At 48.5% G+C, this 19,042-nt stretch overlaps 1 protein-coding gene across 3 annotated transcripts; it reads left to right on the plus strand.

Annotated features, from left to right (window-relative positions):
- Nucleotides 1-620: 620 nt before the first annotated feature.
- ZBTB37 (zinc finger and BTB domain containing 37) lies at nt 621-11,913 on the plus strand. 3 transcript variants are annotated; one of them, XM_067300564.1, is made up of 6 exons: nt 621-921; nt 3,069-3,179; nt 4,715-5,667; nt 6,888-7,013; nt 7,103-7,202; nt 9,515-11,913. In XM_067300564.1, exons 3-6 carry the CDS (start codon nt 4,745-4,747, stop codon nt 10,001-10,003), a joined length of 1,638 nt encoding a protein of 545 aa, XP_067156665.1. In that variant the 5' UTR covers nt 621-921; nt 3,069-3,179; nt 4,715-4,744; the 3' UTR covers nt 10,004-11,913. The 3 variants fall into 3 exon arrangements, with proteins under 3 accessions (XP_067156665.1, XP_067156664.1, XP_013811791.1); XM_067300563.1 differs by having other exon boundaries at nt 4,718-5,667; XM_013956337.2 differs by lacking the exon at nt 6,888-7,013 and having other exon boundaries at nt 4,718-5,667.
- The last annotated feature ends 7,129 nt before the right edge of the window (nt 11,914-19,042 follow it).

Below are 19,042 nucleotides of genomic sequence, written 5' to 3' on the forward strand. Positions count from 1 at the left end.
CGCCGCGCCGGGCCGGGCCGCGCCGGGCGGGGCGGGGAGGGAGGGGAGAGGCCTGGGCCTGGGCCCGCCCCGCCCGGGAGCCGCCGTCACGCCCGCGGCGCCGGCGCAGGGGGCCGCCGGCAGGGGCCGCGCCCGCCGCCGCCGCCCCCTCGGGCCGCCCCGGCCCGGCCGCCGGAGGCCTCCGCGGCCCCGGCCCCGGCGGCGCTTCCCGGCCCTGCGCGGGCGGCGGCGGCGGCGGCGGCGGGCCGGGGTCCCCTCCCTCCCCCCCTCCCTCCCTCCTTCCCCGGCGACGCGGCGGGGCGGGGGCCGCCGCAGCGCGGAAAGTTACCCGCGGCCGGTTCTCCTTTTTTTGTTTTTCTCTTTTTTTCCCCCCCTTCCCCCCCCCCCTTTTCCTCCCCCGGCGGCGGCGCGGGGCCGGTTGCGCGCGTCGCGGCGGGTGCCCGGGCTCGGCGCTGCTCTCCCGGTATACGTGGTGGCCGCGCCGCTGCTCTCTGTCTGCGCCGGCCGCGGCGGCTCCCGGGGGCGGCGGGGGGCGGCGGGCAGGGCCGCAGCCCGCCCGGAGGGGAGCGGCGGGGCTCGCGGGCCGCCCTCGCTCGGGGCGCCGCTCCGCGGGGGTCGGAGGTGCCGCCGGTGCCCCCTCCCCGAGCCGCCCTTGACAGCTGCCCGAGCCCCCGGAAAGCTGGCCCGGGAGAGCAGTAAACCGCAGCCGGGTTCGCGGAGTTGCTTTTCCGCAGCGGGGCTGCCTGAGCTGCCGCACGGTGAGATCGGGTGAGCATCCGTGCTGGCGCGGCGAGGCGGGGGCGAGGGGAGAGCCGGAGGGGCCGCGACCGCCGGGCTCAGCTCGGACTGGGGCCGGGCGGCACCCTCGGGAGCAGTGCTACGGCAGGAGAGCACGAGAACAGAGAACGTTGCTGGTTTAATGTAAGTTGTCAGAGGCCCGGCACAAGCTGCGAGCCCCGGGACACCTAAGGCGTAGGGCTGAACCGCCCTGCTGCTTGCTGGAGGGGCGGCTGCGGGGCGAGGGTGAGGAGGGAGAAGGCCTCCCCGGGGGCCAACGCGCTGGAAACACCCGCTGGTCCCGTCAGCCCCGTCTCACGCTCGGGTTCTAGCAGGCAGCGCTAGTTATCCGCTGCTTGTTTTGTCACCTTCTCCTGGTAGGAATCGCTGCAGCAAAGTGCATTTACGCGTTCAAAGGAAGCCGAACCCCCGTGTGCTGTCAGTAGCGTAGAGTTCTGGCACACGAGAAGAGTCACTCGTGTGTTGTCGGTCCCGCAGATGGAAGGGTTTCTGGTTGGTTTATTTTTCGGAGATGGTCGCTTTGAGTGGATGCTGGATTTCTGTTCGTCGTGTTCGTGCACCTTGTTCATGTTGTCAGGCTTTTTTCTGCAGCTCTAAGGGCTAAAAACTAGCTCAGGTCACCTCGTTCCACTAGTGAAGACCTTGAGTCATCACTTATTAGCAGTTTAGGGGGAAAAAAACAAGCACTGTTAAATTTGCTCTGTTAGCGGAGGTGGGGAAAGGAGTAGATGGATTAGAAAGGCAACATCTCTCATTTCAATTTGGAATGGATTTTTTTTTTTTTAATTAAGATCCTTAATTTGAAAGTAGTCAAGTTGAACAGCAGCAGTGAACCTTCCCAGCCCCAAATACTAAGAATTTTCAGTTCGGTTCACTCCTTCCTATAAAAAACTCCCAAGCTTGACTGCTTCCTGATGAAGGGTGTGTTCAGAGCGAACATCATCTGCTGCAGATCGTCTGTCCCAGCTTTGCATGAGGGCCTGGTGGTTCAAGAATTTCTGCTGGTTGCAGTACTTGCAGTTACCTCATAGGGTGAAAGGCATTTTCTGAGATAAGGAAGTCCAAGTCTTTGCTGCTGACACTTTAAATTTTATTAAAAATAGGTAAGTGTCTCGATACGCTCTCTGCAAAGAGCATTGCTCAGCAGGAGATCCCGGTTATCCTTCAGGTGGAGACTGAGGCTGCGAACATACAGTCCAGCACCAGCAAACAGAGCAATCGAGATCTCATTGCGGTGCCAGCTGAGGCGTGTAAGCTTGTTACCCCCTACCTGGGAGGACAGAATTTATTTCCTGACAAGAGGCGTTCAAAGCGAAAAGGAAGATTACCCGCTTGCCAGCGTCTAATTTCGGCTATCCCCAAACCACATCATAAAATGCCCTTTCTTCGGTACGGAGGTAAACAAAGCTTCGCAGGTCCTTTCCTCCCGCCGTTAGAGGCAGACTGATTTCCCCTGCCTTCAGAGCAGAAGCAGGCAAGCTCACAAATAGGTTTTTGGGCTCCCTCGAGAGTAGCTGACTTGTGACCGTGGCCGCATACCGCTGGTGTCAGTAGCTCGCGCTGGATTTTTTTCTTTTTTTTCCCCCCTTCTGTGTGTCCTGGGCTGACTTCCCGAGAACCTGCTGAGCGGGAAGGTCTGCCTGCGAGCTGCCCGGGAGCCGCCGCCGCCGCCGCTTCCTGGCTCGGCCCGCCGGGGCGCAGCGAGACGGGGCTCGCCGCCTTCGCGGGGGTGTTCCCCGTGCAAGGAATGCCTGGGCCCTTTCTGTTTGTTTGCCTTTGTTCAGAGAGCGCTGCGGATCTTATCGCTTTAGGAACGGGCGGTTGGGAAGATCGTGAGATTATAGGCCCTCGTCCTGTAAACATGAGCACATACTTGACATGATTTCGGCCGTGTGAGTGGTCCTACTGATACCGTAAAATGGCTCACATGGGTAAAACTATGCGTGTGTTTAAATGCCTGCAGGGTTAGGGCCAGAGATACCAGCCACATAACAGAGGAAATAAGTTATTCAAACTGTTTGTGCTTCCATTTTGACCATCCATATAATAAAAACACTGAGCAGACAGTTGGGAAAGATCGCTTTGATAAGATTCGGTATTTCTTTGCCTCTGTGGTTAGGGGTGGGACGGCGTGTAATAGATAGCTAATCCTGCTAATAGTGCTGCATCCTGCAGCAAAATGAGGAGTGACAGAACTTGGCATTCTCGATCGTGTTGGGGAGAACCCTGTTCCTCTCTGCTACTTTTTTTTCTTTTCTTTCTTTCCAAAGGGGAAGGGGGCAAAAAGTTTTAAGATCTTCTTACTCCATCAAAAGAAAAAAGGAAGACAAAAGGATACCAACCCCATTCCCCCCCTTTGCATGTTACCGTTAACACTACAGGTGAGACATCAGATTTTCTGTTTCATTGTGTTTTGTGTGTTTGAAGTTCTGCTCGTAATGTTGTGTTGACACAGACTTGTGTGCTATGGTTGCTTCTGTGTTTTTTGTGTTTTTTTTTTTCCTAGTCGCTCCCTTTTAAAGGTAGGGGAAGGGGAGAAGTCTTAAGATGTGGCGTGGTGAAGCTGTGCCTCGTGAAGTTTCGTGCAGCGCCTAGATTCTCATCTCGCCTGCGCCATCGATGTGCAGCCAGCGTACCATTTAGTAATCTTTTTGCACAACTTCTTAAGATTGACAGGCTGCTCTGCAGCTTCAGGTTTAGTAACATATTTTGCCAAGTTTGCACCAAGTCTGCTCTGGCATATAAACATGCACTATCCTGCAGCAGTCATTAAAAAAAAAAAAATGCAGACGCTATAGGCCTCTGTCCTGCCAAGGCACATACGCTAACTTTAAGCGTGTGCTAGTCCCGTTGGTTCTGACTTTTCTCAGGGCAGACACAATATGAGCCCGTGTATTCCTGGACTGCCTGAAATTGTTTTGATGTCTGCAGCACTCTGCCTAATCGACACTTCAGATGCCACCCAACTTGGAAGTTGCTCATGCCACAAGTGATCTTTAATGAATATATTTCTTTTTTCTTTTTCTTTTTCTTTTTCTTTTTCTTTTCTTTTCTTTTCTTTGTGAGTTTACATCTAATTTTGGATCATTCCGAATTTTTACCATATATGGTCAGGGCTCCTTTTCAGACTTTGCCAAAATGAAACGTGAGGATTATAAAAAAAAAAAAAAAGAATTATGGAAGGGAAACTAAGCAAGTTTCTTTGTGAATCCCTATTTTTCATAAGTCACATTTTGCTGTATGCAGAATCTCAAACTATACAGATGTTTGCTTCTGTTTTCATGGAGTCATTTGTGCCCAGTGGATGGTCTGAGGAGCTGGTGTTGAGAACTGGATTCTTTCATTGGGCTGTTTCATATTTTCTGCCATGTGTCAGAAGTGCCCCAAATGATGAATACCTTGGTTTAAATGATGTGCTTAGGATATCTCAAGTTCAAATGTGTGCCGGCCAGATTCTGAAGTCTCCGAGGAATATTTAGGCCTCAATGTCTCCTTCTTGATTCCTGCCCTATAAAGGAGGGATAACAATATTACATCCCTCTTTTAAAGCGCTTAGAAGGTGCAAGTGCTAAGTATTTTAATCTATTATGCAATCAGTTGCCTATTTTTAGAATCTGAGCCATTTTTAATGGTCCCTTTACAATGAAAATATGCTTTTACTGAGGCTCACAAACTGAACTGTTTAGAGCACTTAAGCCATAGGGAGTGGGGACCTATCAGGGGTGTTTTAATTTAATTTTTGTAAAGGGCGATGTACAGAACATCAAGATCAGAGAACTGCTGCAAGCCTCTTGCAAATTAAACAGTGAAATAGCTCGCAGTATTTCATACTGAATGAAAGTAGATGAAAGCTGTCTTAAGTGCAGACGGTGAACTAGCTCGGTGAATGATGGGGTTTGTTTCGTTTCCCTTTCAGTAGGGTTGTACGCCTGCAACTGGGACAACCATGGAGAAGAGTGGGAACATTCAGCTGGAGATTCCTGACTTCAGCAACTCTGTCCTGAGCCACCTGAATCAGCTGCGCATGCAGGGCCGCCTGTGTGACATCGTGGTCAACGTGCAGGGGCAAGCTTTCCGCGCTCACAAGGTGGTGCTGGCCGCCAGCTCGCCCTACTTCCGCGACCACATGTCCTTGAACGAAATGAGCACCGTTTCCATTTCTGTCATCAAGAACCCTTCTGTTTTTGAGCAGCTCCTTTCCTTTTGTTACACCGGTAGGATTTGTCTGCAGCTGGCTGACATCATTAGTTACCTAACGGCTGCCAGTTTCTTGCAGATGCAGCACATCATAGACAAATGCACGCAGATTCTTGAGGGAATTCACTTCAAAATTAACGTGGCAGAGGTGGAAGCAGAACTGAGCCAGACCAGGACAAAGCATCAGGAGAGACCTCCAGAGTCTCACCGGGTGACGCCAAATCTGAACCGTTCTCTGAGCCCCCGTCACAACACCCCGAAAGGGAGTCGCCTGGGCCAGGTGAGCACCGTGTTGGACATCCGGGAGCTCAGCCCTCCGGAGGAGTCCACCAGCCCCCAGATAATTGAGCAGAGCTCAGACGTGGAAAGCAGGGAGCCCATACTACGGATTAACAGAGCGGGACAGTGGTATGTTGAGACAGGCGTGGGAGACCGCGGGGGACGGAACGACGACGACGTCCGGGTTCTGGGAGGAGTGCGCATTAAAACGGAGAACCTGGAGGAGTGGCTGGCGGCAGAGAATCAGCCGTCGGGAGAAGATGGGAGCAGTGCTGAGGAGGTCACCGCTATGGTGATTGACACCACGGGTCACGGATCAATGGGCCAAGAGACTTACACATTAGGGTCCTCAGGGGCCAAAGTGGTCAGGCCAACCAGCAGTGAGATTGACAGGTAAGTTTTCTTATTTACTGAGCTTGGCTGTAAGAGCAGATTGTGAAAGATTTTTACTTAGCTGGGTTGGCCTTTTCTCATCATATTCCCTTTGTATTTCATGTGACTCTCTTAAGCATAAGCGCTGAAGGAATTTCTTTGCGGTGCTGGAAAGTAGACCTGTTTCTGGTTCTACTGTACTGGCTAGGTAGTGATCAGACCCAGATCTCCAGGCACAGCTCAGCTTGGGAAACGAACTGTTAGTACCTGCCAATGCATAGCTCGGAATTTCTGCCTCTGTCTTTCAGCTGAGGTGGGATTTTTGTCTGAAAAAGATGTTGCAGCTCAGCCACTGTAGATACTGTGCTCAGCATTGGTATTAATTAGGTCATATACAGTACGCGTTGTGCAAAGTGTCATTGTAATGATGCCTTCTGGCCTGAAAATCTGGGGATTGTTCTGCTTTAGAAGCAAGCTGGCCACCAGCTGTTAGGTCAAGAGGAAATTTTCTTCCCAGTGGTTCAGGACAGCAGTGGCTCATGGGTTTACATCTTCTGAAGTGATTGAAGTGGGGAGCCTATCGGCCTCTGCTGTTGTCTTGGTTTACACAAAAGAGCAGAAAGCCTTTGTTTATAATAGGTGATGAAATCTGTGTACTGATTCTCCATCCATCTGCTTCCCCTCCACCCCAGCATTTGTTTTCTTGCCCTTAGCTCAGACCAAAGAACGGATCTGATAAAGGCCAGATCTTCTGTGTTTGTGGGGTTTTGTGTTTGTGGGGTTTCCCTTCACATCTGCCTCTCTTTTCTTCTAGCTCAATCCCTCTGGTCCCATGGGGGAACAGCAACCTGGAAGCAGTGGATATTCCATCACTTGTTGCTTGATAAATCCATGCGTGATCTGTACTATTGGGAATGATCTTGAGCTGGCCCTTGGGACAGCAATCCTTTCCTAATTTCTTAATTTTTTTCCTTGGATCAGTTAGCTTTGGGCATGGTTTTGTCCACTGCACTCAATATCCACTGTTTCCTACCTGGAGCCCGTCACATCACTGCTGTGATGCCTCGGTTTCACTCTTGCGAGGGGGAGGAGGGCGAGGGTGGTGGAGGAGAGGTGCCCTTAGAGAAGCGGTGTCTTCTGCTGTTGTACAGTTCCTGAGTCACTGGGCCCATATCAGGGTACTTGCTTGCAATAGCAACCGAAAAGCTCTCTGTTACTGAACTAGAAGCCAAATGACTCAGTTTTATTTTTCAGATGTTAAGCCTGAAACCACAGACCAGTATGACTTGGTTTTTCCTTTATACTTGCACTGTTCCGCGTTCCGCCTCCTGTGTGTTAGCTGGTGAGGATGAAGAGATGCTATACAGGTGCCTCTATTGCTCACCCATTGTTCTAAGCACCAGAGTGACCTGATGCCCATTAAAAACTCCGTTTACACTCTTCCCCCACCCCACAGATTTAGCCCTTCTGGCAGCATGGTTGCTGTGACTGAGCGGTACAGATCAAAAAGCGAGTCTCCCGGGCGGATGGATGAGCCCAAGCAGCCCAGTTCCCAGGTAGGCAGCTCAAGAAGTTTGCGAGTAAACGTTGGCGTTCAAGGTTAAGCTGACTGTCTTGTGATGTAGTAGATAAATTTGTATTTGCCAGCAAAACCATCTGCGAAATAAGGACCTTTTATTGTTGCAAAGTGTTTAGTTGCTCACACTCAGAATGTATGCTGTCAGGTTATGGTTTAAAACTGCTTTTGTCTGTCATTTGGGATTTCAGCCAGATACCTGGAAAGCGTGAGGAGTTTCTCTTGTTGTCCGAGGGCACAAAATAGCAACCTTCATTCTGGGCAGGCCACCAGCTCCCGAGGAGAAACCCCATTCACCTGCAGAGTTGGATCTGCCCTAAAAACACTTGACAGCAAAGGCCTGAGCTAAAGGAAGAGCTGTTAGCTGCCTTCTGTAGACGACTGAGGGGCGACAAAATCTGAATCTCTCCATACTAGTACCAAAAACGTTCCCCAAACCCTCCCAGTACTGCAGCAGTGAGCTCTCTGGATAAAGCGTCGCCAGAGTGCTAGAGGGTTGTGGGTTTGAGCAGGGGTCTCTGTTTCGCCCCCAAGGGACTGTGCTGCGTAGCAGCGTTTTCAGCATAAAGTGGCTCTGACTTGTTCCTTTGCTTTCCTGGGGTAGGGCACAGTTTTGGGGTAGGAGGGAGAGAGGCGCAGAAATGCGGTCGGGCAGTGGGGTGTAGAACGCAGCTGAATGGTGGTATGGAAAGCGGGGCACGGCGGCAATATCTGTGCTTAGTCATTTTGGCATCATCTCGTTCTTGCATACGGTCAGTATTGTCGTGCCACTGCGGTGTAAATGTATCGCCCACCACAGCTGTAGAATGACCCTGTGTCCTGACACGTTAGGAAATAATGTGTCCGTTCTTAATCAAATGGCTTTGTTGGGAGCAGGTGAGGAGTTACCAGGCAGCTTTGGCTTTGGATAAGACCAAGTAAATTGAGGAGAAAAAAAACACAATTTCTGTCTTCTTTGTAATCACTTCAATTAAAAAGAAAGAAAAGATATCTTTTTCTTCACACATTGCTGAAGCTTTATTTTGTGTCCTCAAAATGCATCTAGAAAATTTCAGGTCAAACTAATCCTCCAGGGCAAATGCAACATGCAAAGCAATTTTAGCTTTAAGTATGGAAAAGCTGCTGTTATTTCTCCATGGTGAGATGGCCTCAAGCTTAGAACTGTAGGTTTCCACTTAGGTGGGGAAGTGTCATCGCCTTCCACTCTCCTGGTGTTGCCATGTTTATGCTATAAATAGAGCCTGCCTGTAATCCCTGCCTAGTGGCAGTGCTACAATGGAAAGTACCATAGCTTTGCTCATCACATTTAGCCCTAAGCAGCTTACCATTCCTTGTACAATCAGATTTCATGGCACCTGGCACAGTCACGCTGTTGCTCATGCGTGCACAGCCCTGTTGCCGCCGGAGAAGCCCTCCTGCGCTTACACCGGTTGCTTATCTGCATTTGGCATCATCAGGAATGGTGTAAGACTTGGACTACGAGTACTGCATCCTCCAGCACGGAGGCGTTTAGGAGACCATCCAGGAGCGAGGCCATTCAGGAGACCGTCTATTTGCATTACTTCTGAATATGATATCTGGCTACAAAGAACGGTGCATATGGCTGTCGCAGAGCCTGAGCCTGTGGTTGGAGGGTTGTTTTTCCTTCTGGCTTCAGAAGATGAGGAGGAGCCTGCTAGTCCTTGCTGTGTGACTTGGACGAGTCATTTTTGTTGTCTGTGCTGCAGGTTCTCCCCTGCAGTACGGTGGAGGTGGTATTGATTTCATAACCATTTAGTCAAACATGATTCACTGTGAAACACCTGAAGGGTTTCAGATGTAAATTGTAGTTTATTCTGCTTTCATTTTATTGGGAGCTTGTCAATCGGCATTGAAAAAAATCTTTAGTATGTAAAACAGAACAGAACCGTATTTTAATCAAATTTGCCCAAGATTTTTTTTTAAAAAATAGAAATGTGCATTGATGCGTTTGATGCACAACTCAATCAGTGGCTAAGTGCCCTTTTGCCAAGGGTTATGTTTTCTTTCCCAGATGTAGTGAGTGGCTTGGCAGAAGGGGCAGCCGTAGCAGAGGTTTCTAGTTGATTGCTCGTTTGTCTCCAGCCCCAAGGCTCCAATTAAGCACTTAAATGTGTGCTTGAGGTTGAGGACATTAGCGTTGCTGATTTCTAGGTTTGGCACAGGCTTCAGTGCTTGACTGGGTTGGGGCCTAGCGGAGGAAGAAACAGATCTTCTTTCCTGGAATATTTTTTAAGCTGCCTGATCTTTAAGTCTCTGCCGTTTCCTTCACAGGGGGAGGAATCGGCCATGATTGGAGTGAGTGGCTACGTGGAATATCTCCGGGAACAGGAAGTTTCGGAGCGTTGGTTCCGGTACAACCCACGGCTCACTTGTATTTACTGCGCCAAATCCTTCAACCAGAAAGGCAGCCTGGACCGGCACATGCGTCTCCACATGGGCATCACGCCTTTTGTGTGCCGCATGTGCGGGAAGAAGTACACCCGCAAGGATCAGCTGGAGTACCACATCCGCAAGCACACGGGCAACAAGCCCTTCCACTGCCACGTCTGCGGCAAAAGCTTCCCCTTCCAGGCCATCCTCAACCAGCACTTTCGCAAGAACCACCCTGGCTGTATGCCTCTGGAGGGGCCTCACAGCATCTCCCCCGAGACCACCGTCACGTCGCGGGGGCAGGCGGAGGAGGAATCTCCTCCGCAGGAGGAAGCCGTTGCTGTGGGGGAGACGGCGCAGGGGTCTGTGTCCACTACTGGGCCAGACTGAAGTACGGCTGGAGAGTCTGGGGAGAAAGGACCATCTTCCCGTTTGGCTCTAAAGAGTGTCAGCACCAACCTGGCAGGCTGGTACTGTAATTAGTGCAATGCCACCACCGGACAGAAAGAAGCTCCCAAGATGTTGCCAAAATAGAAAAATCTTTTCTCTCTCTTTCTCTCTCTCTCTCACACACACCCGCACACACACATAGAGTGTTAAAAGTTTTTCTCCCTTATTCCTCATCCTCTTGGGGAAAAACAAAGCAACTGTGTCAATCAACTTCTGATTCAGGGATCGACAGGATTTTAAATTTTTTTAATATTCGGTAGTGATCCAGGACAAGCAGTCGTTTTTATTTCTCAGCAGCGTTTTGGCCCGGCAGCTGGGCCCCGCTGGTGGTGCTGGCTCGTAGCCGTGCCGATCCAGGGAGCCTCGTGCGCAGGGCTGTCCTCGCCGTATCTGCTGGCCCGCCTCGAGGGGAGAGCAGGGGCAAGATGCAGTTGCCTTTCACCTTTTCCCAGGTAGTTGCCACGTTAAAGAAAAACAAAAAGACTGTCCTGGTGGAACCTGCCTCGCCTGAGCGTATTTATCCCTGTCCTTTTTTTTTTTTTTTTTCCGGTGTGTCTCTTTTTACATTTTTACTTAAACCATTATTTTAGGGCTTTTGGCTTGCCCTTTCCAGGCGTGTGGCCTCATGCCCCTTGCTAAAAGTGGGCACGGCTATAAAGCAGTATTCTAGAGTTCAGCAAAATTTGAAGCGCTTAGGCTACTGAAAGTGAAATTTAGCAGCTGTGAGGTTTGTGTTAGACTCTAACGTGTTGGGGGACAGGTTTTTTGGAGGGGGGATGTGCTTTGTCGTTGCTGATCTGGATAGCACAGAGCATTCTGGCTTCCTGACCGGCGCGCTGCCACGCTTCAAACGTTGCCAAGCGTTAGGAAGAGGTCTCTGGACTGGCTGAATTGAGGAGTTAGAGGCTGGCTACCAAAGTCGTCCCTCACCCCTGCTCCCGCCTCTACGCGCACTTATCTTTTATAACAGCAATATGGTATACTGAAATACTATAATCCCAGCGAAGCAATCATGGGTGGTTGCTTTTAACCGTGTTTCTACAAACTAGTTTGATAACTTTTTTATCAATGAAATGCAAAAAGAAAAGAAAACCCAACTTTATTTCCTCATAATGGTTCAGGAAACTTAAAGTTAATGGTTCCTAGAGCAATCACAACTCTTCCCTTGCATGGACTTAAACTTTTATATTCTAAGCCGCTCTGATGTTTAGAGCAAGTTTAGCAAACACAGGAGAGACATGCCTGCATTGTGTATCGTGGGTGTTTGCACGTGCTTACGTGTTTCATAACCGGAAACGCATGGGACAGGTAGAGAAGTGCAAATATCTTGACATCTTTTGAAGAAGTCTTTTAAAAAATATGCAATATTTTAAGAGTTTTCTTTGTTTCTGATGCTGGGTTGTTTGTAATGGAGGGGGGAAGCGGACCCCAGGTTGTGCAGATTGGAACTGGGAGAGGATGTTTGGTTGAAGGAGTTCTCTCGAGGCTGTGTAACGCGTCTGATCAGGAGGGATGAAGTTCTGATCCTTAAGTTGATGGGAGGAGCAATGAGACGTTAGAGAAGTGCATTTCATCTTGCTTCGGCAAAGAAAGCTGGGCAAGCGGTTGGAGCGGGGGCTTGGCAGGCAGCAGACGTGCTACGTGAAAACGAAGCTTGTCCTGCTGCCTGGCTGCACAATTTGGGGCATGGGGAAATTCTCCAGGCCTCGCTTTCCCCCACCTGCAAATTGGGAAAAATGATCGTTTTCCTGCCCCTTGGATGGGAGAAGTCAGAGAAGGGCGAAGTGCTCTTACCTCGCTCCCGCTTCGTGCGAGCGAGGGGTCTCGCTGCTCCTCCCACCTCTCGCAGACGTGGCTCTGGCGGCCGCTCGCGCGGGGCAGGGAGGGAGGGCTCGGCGCCGGGACCGGGCGCGACGGGGACGCGCTCTTCCGAGAGGAACCTTTGCAGGCGTCCGAGCAGGATCCCCGCAAAGTACAGTTTTGTTGACCGTTTCAAACGGGAAAGCTGATCTCTCACCTTCGTTTTCCTTGTGTCCTTTCTCCTCTCCTGTCAAGTGCATTGTCGCGCGGTGACCGGTATTGTGAGCGGCCGCCCGAGGGACCAGCCACGTTCAGTTCCCTATCGAAGGGCAAACAGAGTTGTGCTGAAGCAGTAAGGTTGCCCGAGAGCGGTCGCGGAAGGTGAGGTGAGAGGGTGGCTACGGTGGGTTTCGTTGCAATCGAGGCGTGGGGAGGAGAGGAGGGCTGCAGAGTATGCTGCTTTAGTCATAGCTTTTGAAGTTACCAAAAATCCAAAAGGAAAAAAGTTAAAAACTTTGGAATCCTATCCTGTTCACACTAGAGAGCGTCAAAAGTTACTTTAGTTACTTAAAAGATTTTTAAGTGTTTTAAAATAGAACTTTTAAAAGAATACTACCAAACTATAAAAACATAAAATTATTTATATACATATATTATATATAAATATAGTGGGAAAGTTTCCCTGCTAAGCTTGCTGTGAAGAGAAGGGTGAAGGTGCAGTAACTGCTATACAAGCAAAATATTTCTGAAACAGATGGCAACCGATCCATCAAGGCTTAGTGATGAAGGGCTGACATAAAATGGTGAATGCCTTATTTGTATGGCGTGGCTGTGAGTTTCTTGAACAGGTTCTTGTTTTTGTTTTACTGTATTGATACTGTGAACGGAGGAGCATCCTAGCAGTCCAGGATGAGATCAGCACGTTCTTCCCTGCTGACTCACTACTTCTAATTGGCCTGGTGAAAACCATGAAATTGTTCCTTCATATTGTTCTAGGCTAGTCTGAAAACAAAAAAGCTTGTGAAAGGTTTTTATTTTTTCTATTTTTTTTGGTGCAGAGGTTGCCACTGTATAAATGATCATTTCTGATTGCATGCAGAAGAGCCAATATTCTTGCCCAGGCCTCACTGAGGTGAAGTTTATAGCTTGTAGCTAGAGTCAGTATAAGGTATGGTAGTGGGAATCATTTTAATATTATTTCTGTACATTTAACGGATGCGTATGTGTATGTATGTATGTGTGGAAATCATGGTGTCTCTACCATTTTCTTGAACAGCGCTGAAAACAGTTTAGGCTCATCTACACTAGAAGGTGGAACCAGTGCAGAAGGAATCGTTGATCAAACTTTTCTTTCAGTGATGGACTTTCTTAGTGCAGATAAGGCCAAGGGGGAAAACGGGGTTGGGGGTTGTCTACAGTATGGGAAAAATCCATAGTGATTTTCCAGCATTGGTGTAGCTACTCGGAGCTGCTTCTCGTAACAGAATGAGAACATCTTTAGTTGCGTCTGCGTTGGCAAACCGTATCGGTCTTTACAGTAGCACCGAAGCTGTGGAGAAACAGACGCCAACTTCCCTAACAGGAACGCTTCTGCGGTGGGTTGAGGCATGGCTTTGCTGCTCCCCGTCTCACCGCAGCTTTTCCCCCTTTGCCAAAGCTGCAATTTCAACTGTGATTAAAGGAGGGTGGGAGGAGAACTCTATCGTTTTTTAATACCTCTCTACGTAACATTTCTGCCAGATTCAGAGTTAGGGCTTCCTAACCAATTTGTTTGCTTGCCTCAGGCAAGAGGGGAAACGTAATCCGTTTCGGCAGTTTCCTTTAGTGGAGGGGGAACGCGTTTCTTCGTCCTTTGCTGTCGCAAAGAAACCTTCCAAATGTGAAGCGCTGCGGTTATCTCCTCGAGCCTGCGGAAAGCCCCGGTGCTGGGGCGTGGCGGAGGGAAGGCAGCGTTTCCCCGCTGCTGCCCGGCTCCCCGTGAATAGCTGTGAAAATACCAAGAACCATGTTAATACTGTGCTGCTGCTGGGGGGCAAAGCCGGCTCTCCTCCTCGCGGGAGGACGGCTGGTGTGAAGCTGGGGGAGGGAGAAAGCAGAAAGTCCTTCTGCTCTCTTGCAGTGGGCGTATGCGAAAGCAAAAAGTGCTGCTTATTTCCAGCAGCTAGGTAGGAAAGGATGAATGAGGCGGGTTTATGAAGCGTGCGCCTGTAACAGGAGCCCAAGACCATGCTTAGAGGCTCCTAATAAGACCCAGGGTTATCAGCCTGGTGAGAAGCAGAGCAGCCAACACGGGTGAGCAGCGCTGTCTCGCTTTTGTACCATCCCCCTGCCACTTGTCATGGCTGGATTCCCTTGCGGAGCTTCTTACCAGGTCGTTGCCCTGGAAGTTCTTTGCTGAGCACCCCTTGCTTGTCCCTCCTAGCATCAGGTTCGGTCCTTTGACTTAACCCGGATCTTTGCTGACATGTTTTCAAGCTGTGATCTGTACAATTTAACTTTCAGAAGCTTGGGTGGCTGAACGGCAGGAAAAAGAAAAAGCGTTTTGTGTCTCTGTTGCTGTTTTAAATCTGGCCGAGGTTGGTAGTGGTGGACTCTGTTGCCAGCTGACGGCTGTTCAGAGCTGGGGTCACATTTGGAGCAAGGCGCAGTCTCGCTGAAAAGCGTAGCAGAGACGGGCCTGATTGGGAAGGCACGGAGCCAGGGTTTCAGCCCTCTTCTGCGTCTCGAGGGGGAATACATGACGAGACAGATCTCGCTGCTTGTCCTGCTCTTGTTTTGTGACAGCCAGGTGACTTTGTTTTCCAGGGCAGTCAGTCCCATGCCTCTACGCAGTACTAATTTCACTTAAAAATTTGATGCCCAGTTCTGTGAATAATTCTAAGCAGTCTGATCCTCGAGCAGAGTCCTTCTGCCTTCTTTGGGTAATTCAACCCTAACCATCCTCTTGGAAGAGCAGAGTTGTAGCTTTTACTTGCTGCTGACTTCGTCTTTCCTGCAGAAGCTAATGTATAAAAAAAAGAAAAAGACAACTGAAAAGATGCAGATTATTTGAGTGGAATGTAGCTTGCAAGATAGACTGAGTCATGCGTTTAACACCAACAAAAATTAGCACCCCTTAAACCTATTATTTAAACTTTTTTAAAACCTGCTGTTTGACGCATGACATGCCTGCTAATTTAACTGTACAGTTTAAGCATCCAGTGATTCTTCAGATTAGTGACGCCAAATGCTTTTCCTGCTCTGCCGGAAATATTTTGGGGGTGGGAGAAGTCAGGGAGCTGTGATTCATGGCACTTCTGACTGTGTCAAGGTTTGGGCTCCGAGTTTCCCATGGAAGGGTGACCCAGGAGCCCGGAACCGGGATTTGAAGTCGGGAGACCCAGATGCTTTCAGCGGAGCTGCCGCTGCTTGCCAGCGAGCTGGTCTGCTGTTCGGTAAAACGGCGATAACAGTACTGAGATGTGTATTCCTCGTAGCGTGGGATCGGATCCGTGCGCGGGGATTGCCATCTTCAGGGGAAGGTCCTGCAGATGAGCTAAGAACCTTTATTTTAATCATTGGCATTCAAAAGATATTTTAATACACGAAACACACATACATATATATATATATGTATGTATGTACACTGAGAGAGAGAAAGATATATATATATATACACACACATATATATATATATTCATAACCAAATAAAAGCTAGAACTATGCAAATACTACTGGCTGCTCTTTGACAGTAATGCCTGCTAGAGCATTTTGGAATACTTTGGAGTAGATTTGCAGCTTTTTAGGAAAATAAAAGTGCAGCAGGCCAGAGTTTTACTGCAGTTAGTCTAACTAGAAACCCAGATTATTCCTAATCTGGAACTCACTCATAGTAAGTAGGTTATAAAATTACCTGAAGAGTCCTACTATCTCTAAAATATTTCCAGCTGCCTTGGTATTATTGCTGAAAGTTTTCTTTTGAGAAACATAGGAAAATACAGAGGCTGGGACTAGGGGAGGTTGGACTGCGATGTTTGGGATGCTAGTTAAAAGAGAAGTAGAATCAAGAATTTAGGTGTTTGAAGAAGAAGTTGACTGGGAGCATGGTGGTTTTGGACCTAGGATTGAGTTGGCTTCAAGGAATCTTCCTGCTTGTGAAAGTCCCTGTCACTGTGACGGAGGCTGAGATGGAAGCGTCACTGGGCTGAATACTGGTCCCAGTGGAGTTACTGGGAATCTTCCCGCTGAATCTGATGGTACTAGAGCTTAGCGCGCTGGGAGAAGTTTGGTGTGGTTTCTACCATTTCTTTGTGTCAGATCTGATCTTTTCTTTTAGGTTTAACTAAAATATATCCAACTGTAATCTTCAGTTACCCGTTTGACTTTTTATTCCTGGGGACTGTAGAAAATTCAGGTTTCCTATAACGTTATCCTCATGCCAACTGTGAACAAGTTACTACTGCTTCTTATAATTTATTGTCTTTCTGTTCCTAGAAGTCTGTGTGATCCAGCTGTTTACCAGTGCCACCTTCCAGTGCTTCATTAGCTTTTATGCACAGGGAATTGTTGCAATGGATATGTTTAACCTGCTAGTTGGAAGAGTAGAAGCCTTTCGGGGAATGACTTTTGCTTCCTCTAGCTGTCATTAGGGAGTGCACACACACATACCTGTATATACATATATATGTATACATATATAAAATCTTTCAATATAAACTCATTTAGCATTATTCTTATTTAATTTATATTTTAATCCAGTTGTAAACCAAAGTATTACAGCTTGAGAAATGTTGTGTCTTGGAAATAGAAGGAACCTTTTTAGACAGGAGTTCTGAAAGATCTTAGTTGACAAAAATATAGATACAAATAAGACCTAAGCACTTGTGCGGTGAATCTTAGAGATTTGCAACCTTGGAAGGATTTAAGACTCGGTAGGTAAAGTTTGATTGTGGGGGAACAGTGTGGGTTACCATTTTAAAACACTGTTTTTCATTTTTCTCATCCAATATAACTTGGTATTGCAGAAATTGCTAAAAGGGCAGTACAGCTGGGCATCTGACGGAGATGAGGTGCCTCACCTGGGACTGCTTGAGAGATGGTTAAAGCTAACCGGGTGATGCTAGGTAGCGCCGTTTGCTCCTGTGGTCATCTGTACTGCCTTTATTCGCCGCTCTTCGCTCTGGTGCTGCGCTGTGGTGTGCTAAATTCAGCTCCGGGCGTATCAGTAGTGGCTGCCGAGCGACCCTGCAGGGACCTGGCTCGTTGATGGCTTGAATAAGTACTTTAAAAGCGCGTCTTAGCAGCGTCTTTGCTGCTCGACTTTTCCCAGAGAATCGCTTCGGATTCTCTGCCGCGTCCCTCTTGGCCTGCTCTGTTTTTGCCTGTGGTATCTCATCGGGGTTGGAGCTGAGAGGTCCTTGTTGAGTAGAGCTGCCGCTGGACCGGGTACTGCTGGGCTTTGGTTGGTCCGTGCTGTCGGAGTGATTAAAGCAATCCCTAAGGGAGTTTTCAGGGCCTTCTCTAGGCTTTTAAATGTCCTTGAGGTATATAAAAATGACCTTTGTTATGTGGAATAAAGGCTTGAAAATTGCAACATACTTCAGGGTACTTAACTGTAAGAAACCAAGTCTGTTCTGACAAACCTTCTAAAAATAAAAAGGGAGAACACAGCAATCAGACTGTAGTCTGGCAGACCTGGGACCTAGAGAGAGGAGGCCACAAGAAGTGTTGCTAATATATTTAGTGTCTGATTTACGCTTTCGGAAGACAGCCCTTTGCTATTTATTGATGCCTAGAGGTGTATTTTTTATTTTAGCAACCTGTGTAGAGGTGCATGTTCTGCTGTCACAGCTGGAAAGAGGAAATGGGCTCCAAGATAAAATCTTGCTGATTTTTTCTCTCCAGGGGAGTAAGCTGCCTTTCCAAGGACTTAACAAATGCTGTGAACAAATTCACCTCAATCCACCTCCTGCAGGCTTGGCAGCAGCTGTGCTTCTTGCTCTGCTGCTCAGCCCACACTCTAGAGGCTCTTTTTATAGAAAGCCCCCCTGTGTCCCTGATATTCAGCAGAGTGAGCATCCACCTGCCTTTGCTGATTAAATAGGTTCATTTACTGCTCGCCAGCAGCAGTGCTGTGTGCTGTACAGATCTATAGGAAAGTCATCCCTTCCCAAAGGATCATCCATCATAGCCTTGGTGAAACTTGGGTTCGGTGAGGAAAGGAACTCCTCTTGATGGAGACCTTGCCTGCTAACTAATTGGGCAGAAAAGAGTTAGCTGGCTGAAAAAGTAGCGTGTATGTGCAATTTCTTTCATTTCTGTTCAAATATCTTTTAATAATATGCTTTTTTTTTTTTTAAACAAAAAGGTAGCCGATATCATGTAAAATGGGCCAAATTGATTTTTTTAAGTAACCCTAGATTCCTATATACCCTATATACAGTGACTCTTCGGTGTTTAGTGGGTTGGTGAAGACACCCAAGCAAGAAGCTTTGGGTGACGGGTTTGTAATGCATGGTTATGGCTCTTTCCTTATAACCATTTTGATGACTTTGGAGCGCTGACCAAAAATGTTTCTTTTTGTTTTAAAGCTTTAATTCTTTTCATAAAAATGCTGAAAAAATCTTAATTTCCCCCCCGCCACACACACAAACACAGTTATTTTAAAGGGCTGTTTAGTTAACTTTTCATCCAGCAGAACAGTTGGCAGTCTGTGATCCAAGAGCAATTTTAAGGCACCTGTGGAAGGTAGCTCAGCTTGTTGTCAAGACTTGCATTTGCTCTTCAGGCATCTGCTTAGCTCTTTCTGGAGTCGTTTTGGTGTGAGGATTTCAAAGGCTGCCGGGGTGGTTGGGGAAAGAGGTCTAATGCTGCTGTAGTTGCAGGTGCGGTGGAGCTGCGTCAGGATGCAGATGCCTGCATGCCGTCAGCGATGAGGCTGCGTATAGGGGGCCTATAGGGGACCCTTGCTAGGGGAGTCGTGCATCTTCAGAACCAAAAAGTATTTGTACTTGTCAAAGGCTTTTGCAAAGGAGGAACACAGTCTGCTTTTGGCAGGATGGTGGAGTAGGCCTGGAGATGTTGGCTGTTAACACATATTTGGATGCTTGTTTTTGCAGGGTGAGATGGGTCGTTTCAGAAATCCGGGCAAGGAATAACGCTAGCGTTTGAGCATCGTGCCGACCCCTCTGTTCTCATTTC

This window comes from Apteryx mantelli, chromosome 8 (assembly GCF_036417845.1).
Source record: "Apteryx mantelli isolate bAptMan1 chromosome 8, bAptMan1.hap1, whole genome shotgun sequence".
In the NCBI taxonomy this organism is placed as follows: domain Eukaryota; kingdom Metazoa; phylum Chordata; class Aves; order Apterygiformes; family Apterygidae; genus Apteryx; species Apteryx mantelli.